Source organism: Vanellus vanellus, assembly GCF_965231255.1.
Source record: "Vanellus vanellus genome assembly, chromosome: 7".
NCBI classification, from domain to species: Eukaryota; Metazoa; Chordata; class Aves; order Charadriiformes; family Charadriidae; genus Vanellus; species Vanellus vanellus.
The window spans coordinates 34002059-34011483 of NC_138912.1; the positions used below are offsets into that span (position 1 = coordinate 34002059).

The 9425-nt window shown below is 40.1% G+C and overlaps 1 protein-coding gene across 2 annotated transcripts; it reads left to right on the forward strand.

Moving 5' to 3' along the window:
• Positions 1-1129: 1129 nt before the first annotated feature.
• On the forward strand, positions 1130-8963 carry CDK1 (cyclin dependent kinase 1; the record flags this gene model as incomplete). Of its 2 annotated transcripts, XM_082486684.1 has the most annotated exons (7): positions 1130-1180; positions 2620-2776; positions 3879-4002; positions 4387-4557; positions 5138-5301; positions 5431-5572; positions 8623-8963. In XM_082486684.1, 7 exons carry the CDS (start codon positions 1144-1146, stop codon positions 8734-8736), a joined length of 909 nt encoding a protein of 302 aa, XP_082342810.1. In that variant the 3' UTR covers positions 8737-8963. The 2 variants fall into 2 exon arrangements, with proteins under 2 accessions (XP_082342810.1, XP_082342809.1); XM_082486683.1 differs by lacking the exon at positions 4387-4557 and having other exon boundaries at positions 1144-1180.
• Between the last annotated feature and the right edge of the window lie 462 nt (positions 8964-9425).

The following is a 9425-nucleotide window of genomic DNA, read 5'->3' on the forward strand; positions in this document are numbered from 1 at the left end:
GCGGCGGCTGGTTCGAATGCGCTGCGCCCGCCCCTCAGCCAGCCTGGGGACGGCCTTGCGGCGGCGAGCGGGCTCGGCGGCGGTAGCAGCAGCGGCTCCGCGGGTGAGGCGGACCGGTGGGGCGTTTGGCGGCAGGGGGTTGCGGGGATCTGAGGCCGGCGCCGGCCCCGCGGGGGGGACGGGGAGCCGCTTCTCTGCGGCCGTTGGTGCGCGCGGCTGCCTAACGGTTTGCTGGGATGGTGTTGGGGAAGGTTGTTCTGCGGGCGGGCAGCTGACGGGTTGCCGCGGCGGAGAGGGGTCCCGCTGGCCGGCGGGGCAGCGCACTGAGGCACGCCGCCGTCCCTTCCTGACCGCCGCCCGTGAGGCCGGGGCGGGGGCAGGTAGGGAGGCGGACAGGGTGCCCGTTCCCCCCAGCGGGTATTCGGGGCTTCTCCCCGCACCCGGGGGCCGTTTCGAGGTGGTGCGGCCTGTGACAGCGGGGCCGAAAGGGCTCCGCAACGCGGCTAAGGGGGGTAGGAGCCGAGCGCTCGTCGCCCGCCCGCCGTCCCTTGCTCGCTTGGCGGCTGCCCCGGACGCGGAAACCTCCGTAGGTAACGACAAATTCGCCCGTCACCTGCTAACCCGGTGTTAAAGCTGAGTGAAGGAGGCCGAGGGCGGTGCGGGAGGCGCAGAAGCGCCAGTCCCACCAGGCGGTAGCGCCCGCTGGGGTCATGTGCCCATCAACGTGGAGTGGGTTTGCAGTGCCCTTATCAAATGATATAGGGCCGGTGGTGCCTTAACCACGCTAACATCAAACTTCCTGGTTTTAGGTACTAGGGTTCCTGCTAATGAGTAACTACATAAAACTAATGAGTAGGGTGTGTTTTTTCGGTTGCTTGGAGGAGCTTTCTCCACAAAAGCATCCTTCTCCTCTGAGTTGATGCTTAATTGTACTTTGGGATATAGTTGTTCTAGTTGGAACCCTGAATAAAAACCTGCAGTTTTGTTGAAGAGAATGGTATGTTTTTCATGTTATGTCCTAATTATGTAAGACAAAACTAGCTTCCAAAGACCTGGCATAATTTCAGTGATTTGGCTGTGTTCAGGACAGCAACTGTTGACCCTCATGTTTTTTTTGTGTTAATTTCAGGGATAACCATAGCAATGGATGATTACACAAAAATAGAGAAGATTGGGGAAGGTAAGTGTAAAGAACCATGAACCTTGTAATGGTCTGCAATTTGAGCTATTAAGTGTCATAGAAGCTCTGTGCACTCTGGCTATTAGAGGAACTACTGAGATTCAACTAACTAGCAAAATAAGCTTGTGGTTAACCGTGGTAATTATCTCTATATGTAAAGGCTTTCAGACTGTCCTTTATCAAAGATGAGATGGTCTATTTGAAACAACTGATCAGTGCTGAGAAGCATCTGCCTTCATATTGATGGCTAATAGTGTAATTTTCATCCAAGAGGGGAAAAAAATATGTTCTGAGGCCTGAAACCAGCTTTTCAATTTAGGTAGCTCCTCCATTGCTTTGTATGTGAACTTGTGTACCAGTTGGTCCTGAAACTGTACTGCATGGTACACTTATTTTGCTCAGAGCTGCTGGTAGGGAGTAGTGGTTTGTGGATTGTTCTGCTCGGATTATATCTGGTCATTACACTTGTCAAGGGGAAGAGCAGATTGTAAACGTCTGGAGAAGTGAATTTTAACAATTAATTTACTATAAGGCACTAAGAAGACTGCTTCAATGCAGATGTTAGTCACAACCCCCTTTCACTGGAAATCCAGTCTGTTAAATGTAGAAGTCTGTGTTTTATAGCGTTTTAGCCTTATGTAGACTTGAGAATTTGCAGTATATTACTCTGAGAAGGCGCTCTCTAAGGTACTTGCAAAACGTAGGGGCTTGGATCTTACAACAAAGCTTTGTAACTGAAGCCTTGTGCATGAGCCTTGCTTCCTGAAAGAAACTAGTTTGAGCTTAATCTGAGGGATTAATGCTTCAAGAAGGGTGAAAAGAGAATACTTAAGATGCCTTGGTTTGTTGAGGGTTCTACATCTGTGAACGCTGATTAAAATAGATTATTGATTTGAGATTTAATACTGGCTCCCAAGTTTAGCTTCTGCTGAGACCCACAGCACTACCCTCTCTTCTGCACCAAGGAATGTGCTAGAGGTATTTCTATAGAGCTAACTAATGGATGGATAGGCCTCTGATTGCAGAGGGAGCACTCTTTTCACAGCTAAACCTTTAACACTTTAACATGATGTATCAATGACAATCATAACCCCTTGGGCATGAAGAAGTGTAGTGATCTTGCCTGAAAGTTAGTCAACCTAAAACTTGAATAGTATCTAATTTTACAACTACATATTCAAGTTTCATACTTAGGCTACTAAGTACCCTGTCCTAAAAAATAATGGGTGGCATGCTTTAAACAAACAAAACTATTGCATGGTTAAACTGCCAAAACTAAGTGGTAGTTTGTAATCAAGCCAAAGAATTAAATAAAAATTACTTGATTGGAAGGTCTCTTGCCTATGTTAGCAACTCTAATTTCCAATGACTTTGTGTACCTGAAGCTGGTATTTCCTATATGTGTTTCACTGTTTGTTTTTTTTTTTTTTTTCATTCAGGTACCTATGGTGTTGTGTATAAAGGTCGGCACAAAATCACAGGCCAAGTGGTTGCAATGAAGAAAATACGTCTAGAAAGTGAGGAGGAAGGTGTTCCATGTACTGCTATCCGGGAAATTTCTTTATTAAAAGAGCTGCATCATCCCAATATAGTCTGGTATGCATATACTGGTATTTAGCTAAACTCTTTGAAGGACACTAGGTCCCTTCAGATAAGAAACTATTTTTCCACCATTCTAGTGAGGTGAGAACTACTCATCTTAATATGGTGTCTGCTGTGCAGCAAATACCTATAGTCCCAAATCCTGTTTATGCCAGCTTTCTAGTTAAGACTTCCTCATGCTGCCTCTTCCCAATCTAGCAATCTTAACAAATACTTGTTGATTTTTGTCATTTATGTGAATTATCTTCAGAGTGGTTATTGTCAGAATGGAGACAGTGTACCTCATGAAAACTGGTTGAAGCTATTAGTTTAGTCAGTCCCAAACTTCATTTGCCACCTTGGAATAGACCACTTGACCCTTGTGCTTTTATGTGAGCCTCTATTGCCAATCACTTCCTTGCTGTTTTGTAGCAGAGATTTGTTGTGTTATGATGTTGTCATAGCTGGCATGTGTGAGCTATGACTGAAACTTCCATCAATGATTACTTGATATGTAGAATTGATCACAGCTATTGTCTTCCCCACAAAATATTTGCTTGCTCTTTGATGTAGCAAAATACTTTCTCTAATGTGCCTTAAAATTGGTCAAGTTCCAGCCATGTAGTGTCTCTATGTACATAGGTTTGTGTTTAGAAACCCCTATCTATTAAGGATGAAGGAGATAATTAAAAACCTGTGTAAATCCTGCTGTGTCTACTAGGTTCCTATTATAATATTTCCTTAAACCCTCCTAGTAATTCAGGCTCTGTTGTAATAAGGAAACTTCAAATGGAAGCTAGGCACCAACAGCCACAGTCTCTTTTTTGTTTTTATTAAAGGCAACAATATTTTTTTCCTCATAATTTGTGTCTGATACTAGGCACGAGGGAAGATAAGTTTAAGAGGAAGCATATAAGGTGTCTATCTCAGTCTGACACTTGATTTTTCTGGATGACAGTGTAGCTTACTAAGTCTGTTAATCTTTGAAGACTGAAAGTTTTTCAAGGCTTTTATAACAGCAACCTGGGAATGTGAGCTTGTACCCCTGTTGAGAGGGGCAATGTAACCATGAGTCCATGCATTTTGCAATGGAGTTAATTGTATACTCAATTTTTAGTCTTCAGGATGTTCTTATGCAGGATTCAAGACTGTACCTTGTCTTTGAATTTCTTTCCATGGATCTCAAGAAATACTTGGATACTATTCCATCTGGCCAGTATCTGGATCGTTCACGTGTTAAGGTAATGAAGACAATTTCTTAATGTAAGAGAAATTAATCTAGAGAAAATGACCTACAAAGCTATAAGCAGCTCTTATTTTCAGTATAATTAACTCCTTGAAGAAATTAAAGGTTAAAGAAGCTGCTGTGGATAATAAGATGAATGTGAGTTTTGATTTCAAATGCCACTTCAAATTCTCTTAAGTACTGAAATTAAAGTGCCTTAAACTAAGCTTAAGGAAAGAATTTGTGTGGCTTTATGATATAGTTCAATATCTGCAATGCTTTGGATCTCCATTTCCTACTACTATGGGGAGAGCTAATGTAAGGGAACAGCTTTATGTTGCAGAACACTAAATTGTACTAACGGTTACTCCTGTCTTTTTTTCTTCCCTCCTTTCTAAAGAGTTACTTGTATCAAATCTTGCAAGGTATTGTCTTCTGCCATTCAAGAAGAGTTCTGCACAGAGACTTAAAACCTCAGAATCTCTTAATAGATGACCATGGAGTGATTAAACTGGCAGACTTTGGATTGGCTCGAGCCTTTGGAATTCCAGTGCGGGTATACACTCATGAAGTGAGTGAGTTGGAACATCCTTTTGGTGATTTGGACAATGCTTACTAGCTTCCTGGTAATAACTGCATATGGAACAGCCAAAAAAGAATCATGAGCTTTTGAAGTCATAAACTAACAGTATCAAAAAGTCATACTTTGGTTTTGTTTTATTCAATGGTTTACCATCTCCCCAACTGCAGTTTTACTCTAAGGTTCCAAAGCATTTTGAGTCCCACTTCTACCTTGACAATGAATCAGATGGGCTGGAACTTGTTGCGCACTGTCTCATGAGGGTGTTTTTGCTTCACAAAGTACTCAAGTTTGAGGGTTTTTGTGGCATGATGCTAAAGGCTTCCTTGGGAAGCTCTTTGGGAAATAGTGCAGGCAACTGCTTTGCTTGCAAATAGAAACTACTGCAATGGAGTTTGATATGCTTATCTGTAAATTAAGTTTGAAACTAGTATTTTCACTAAAAATTCTAGCACTGGTTACTATTTTAACCAAAAAACTGTAAATGCTGCTTAATAATGAATGAGCCATTGTGCTTGCAGTCAATTAGAGGACCTGATTCTGTAAACTTATAAATTTCCTTGTTCAATAGGTTGTGACACTGTGGTACAGGTCTCCAGAGGTGTTGCTGGGATCTGCTCGTTACTCTACTCCTGTAGATATATGGAGCATAGGTACCATATTTGCGGAGCTGGCAACTAAAAAGCCACTTTTCCATGGGGACTCAGAGATTGACCAGCTCTTCAGAATCTTCAGGTATGTCAGGCTGAACCTTTCCTTGCTACTTGTACAGCATAGCACAACAATGCTGTGCACTTAGTCAAATCACAGTAGTGTGTAAGATTTCAAACTAAACTGCTCAATATTTTACTTATGCTTGCATAGAGCTCTAGGTACCCCCAACAATGAGGTATGGCCTGAAGTGGAATCCCTGCAAGACTATAAAAACACATTCCCAAAATGGAAACCTAGCAGCCTGGAAACACATGTCAAAAACTTAGATGAAGATGGACTTGATCTACTGTCTGTAAGTAGTCTGTCTTAAACTACTGATTAAGAAATTGAACAGGTTGTTTCAAATACTCTAGTATACATTAAGCTATACTAATAAGTCTGGACTAGAATGAAGATATGGAGATCTTCGAACTATCAGCAGCGGTATGGGCTCTTGTCTTGTAGAACTGACACAATGTGTGACAGTGACTCACTACTTTCATAAATAATAGATGACTTGACTACTTTTCTTCTTAAGCAATTATGCCTCAGCTTTTTTACATTAATAAGCTGGGTACAACTTGAAAGTGAGGATGAGCTTTTACAAACAAGTCTAAGTGAAGGCTCCTGCCAACAAACTGTAGCTCTCAGCTTCCTGGTGCTAGCACTAATTATGATGTGCCTGTATGACTGCTGATCCAGTTGGAAATTGCTTTTGGATTAATCTTGGTGGGCTCATCTTGATTAAATTTCCATGGTGGTCTTAACTACATAAACAATTATGGAAACAGCTGAATTTATTGATTAGCTGTGAAACCAGAGGCTTAGGTTAAGTCAGTCTCTAGTGTCTGTCTCAATTACCTTTACACTTTGAGTTAAGGTTTTTCTGCTGTGGTGGATTAACTTTTAATTAGTATATTTTTGTGTCTAGTGTGGATTTACTTTATTTCTGTGGCCATGCAGTTGAACTACTGCACTAAGCTTTTATTTTACAAGCTCTTAATCAGGCTTTTCCATTGAGTGCTCATCTAGCTCATGTGATCTAAATTAGTCCACAGTGGCAGCACATCTTAGGTGTGACTGCTTAAGAACATGAGCCAGCTACACAGGTAACTGCTGTACAAGGTTCCCCTTGTACCAAGATGGTTCTGAAGTTCCAGCTTATTTTATTACCTATATAGGTGTGGCTATGCCAAAATACTCTGGAGCAGTGTTACCCAAGAAGCTCAAATGACCAGAGTTTCTCATGAATTTTCTTTGTGAGAACAGAGCTGCAGTTCAGACTGACAACCTGAACAACATTTGTTAAACATGGTTGTTTTGGATAGCTCTCTGAACCTTGTAGCAGTATTGTTCTACAGAGGTAACTGACTTTAAGCTGTGAATAATTCCTCTGTCCACTGACAGCATCATTATTAAATCAGTCTGAAGTAGAATTGTTACTGATTGCATTTACAAACTAAAATCAATTGAACAGGTGAGTGAATGTTGTTGATAGTCATGTAACTGGCCTGCTAAGTACTCATTTGAGCTTAGTTGTGGCTTCATTGTGTAAAACCAATCTTTTAGGCTTCTACTAAAGGGAAAAAAAACAAACCCTACTGGTTCCTTAAATGGTAACACAATACTAATCTTAAAGCATATGAAGTTCTGTAAAATCTTGTGTTGTTTTGCCTTAAACTAACAAATTTTGAAATTTTAGCTTCCTATTAATGCCTGGTGACAGTGGTACAATTGATTTCTTAGGCATCTGGGATCCACTTAAATTTCCTATAACACTTTTAAGCCTGAAGTAGTAATATAAATTTAAAGGCAACAAAAATGAATATTTCATTCTTGAGCATGAGCTCAGATGTGTCAATGAAAATGTTAATTTTTCCTTCTATAGACTATTGCAGCTGGAAGTAGTATGTAAAATAGCTATCCTTGAAAATGCATTACACATTTGTGTGTCAAGACCAATTGCTTGAATGAGGTTCTAAACAAAAGACTTTCATAAGCTTAATGACTTCTGTGGCCAGCGTTTCAAAGCACTTACTGGCTGTCATCAAAAGCTTTGGTCTATTGGACACTAATTTCCAGGAAAAAAGATGTTCCAGACTTCAGAGGAGAAATGGTCACTTAATCTATCAGCTGAAGTACTGTAGTCTCAATGTCACAGCATCCCTTTTTCAGATAAACTTGCCCTTTTTTGTCTGACTTAATTTTAAGTGAACCTTTGATATCAGTATTAGCTATAGGATACTGTTGTTCTGGGGTATAGCTAATAGGAACCTGTCACTTAAGGCAAAACTGGACTTAGAAGGTTAAATCTAGAGAAAGTGTTGCATTTGGCAGGCGTTCAAAGAATATAAATGCAAATTCAGTGGTTTAAATCAACTTGTAAGACTCCCTGTATGATAAAGTCTAGAGATAGTTAAATGTCAAGACTGAATACTGGGCAGAGTAATACTTGTTAAGCTTTTTTCCTGGAAGCTAAATTTGCTGTGGGGATGGGGGGAGAGGCAGCTGGTAAAATCCTGATTACTTGAATTTAAAATGTACTCTCCTTTAGTAAGGAGAAGTAAAAGCAAAAAGACTTTGCAGAGACTTTGCTAGTTTTAGGTTGAGTAGAAAACTGCTACATGCTTGATTCCTTTCTTCTTTTTGGCCCCTGCCTGTATGATATAAACTGTAGACTTTTTTTTGTGTGTTTAAACTGCTGGCAAAACAAATCTCTTGCCTGTTCTAGAAATTCTGGGGCCTGTTTTAGTTAGCTCTGGCATCCCCTCTTTGCTCTGTTCAACTTGATCATTGAGGTCTTCAGTTGAAGTAACTTATTGCAAAGAAACTCAAGTTTTCAAACTCTGGGTTTCTTCAGTTCTACCTGCTTGAATACTACTTTCCTGTTTGGATTCTGTAACTGGGTGATCACTCTCTTACATTTTAACTGTAAACTGCTGCACCAAGCTGAGTAAAAGCAATTTGACAGCAGTTTCTTCAATGTCAGCTTAACAAAACAAGCATAGGATGGCTTGTCTTTGTAAGCATTTCAGGCTTTAACAGCCTAAAGCTTATTAATTTCCCTTAGTTGAGAAGCTGAGACTAATAATCATTGCCACTTGATGCCTGGTTCTGGATTTAGTTCAGTGCAATTGTACCCTGATACATGCATAGGCTTGGTTATTGAATGGGTGGATAAATGTTTCTTGACTTTGAGATGTGTGTTACTACTGACCTACTACTAATGTGCAGGTGGAAGTGACCTCTCCCTCTGAGAAATCATGGAACATAGGGGAAAACTTATCTTTAAAGTTAACTGGTTATTTATGATTTATGTGGTAAAATATTTACTGATGTAAATGTGTTTCCTTTTTCTTCCAGAAAATGTTAATTTATGATCCTGCAAAAAGAATTTCTGGCAAAATGGCCTTGAACCATCCATATTTTGATGACTTGGACAAATCTACTCTTCCTGCTAATCTGATTAAGAAATAATAGACCTTTGGACTAAATCAACCGAGTGAAATAATTGTGATTACTTTTACTATTAAGTCTGTCTGTAACTTGTATGTCTGTCTTTCTGCTCTAAAACTGTGGCTGTTTAGTTTGTTTTGGTTTAAGTGTTATCTAAATGTAAATATTAACATATTAGTGCTGAGTTCAAGTACAATGCAAATATTGCTGCCATTAATGCAGTGAACTTTCTATAAATAAAGCTTTAAATCCAGTGAAGGACTGAACTTATTTCCAGACTATGGGTGCTCTACAAAAGGACTGTTTTCTTTGGAGTGTCCTGGTAAGGTACCACTTGTCTTAAAAAAAAAAAAAAAAAAAAAAAAAAAAAAAAAGGTGGGTAACCTGAACTACTCAACCACTCTTCTTGATGTGATAGGAAGATATGATAGGGAATTCCTCTGAAGCTTGAGTTGGTTCAGTATAATGTCAGTTTAAAATTTTACTTGAATGTGGCAGTCAGTGTGCCAAAGGCCATGTAAATGAGAGATTTTGAATTGAAGAATTGCAGATTACTACTTAAGCTAAGTAGATGGCTGAGCTCATTTTAGGGTTTGAGGTTTTTGAAGGTATTTGCAAATCAGCATTTGGAAAAATCTTTTCTCTGTATGGTTTTCTGTTATCTTGAAGGCCCAAGAATCTACCTAGGCATTGTAATAACTTGTGAACTG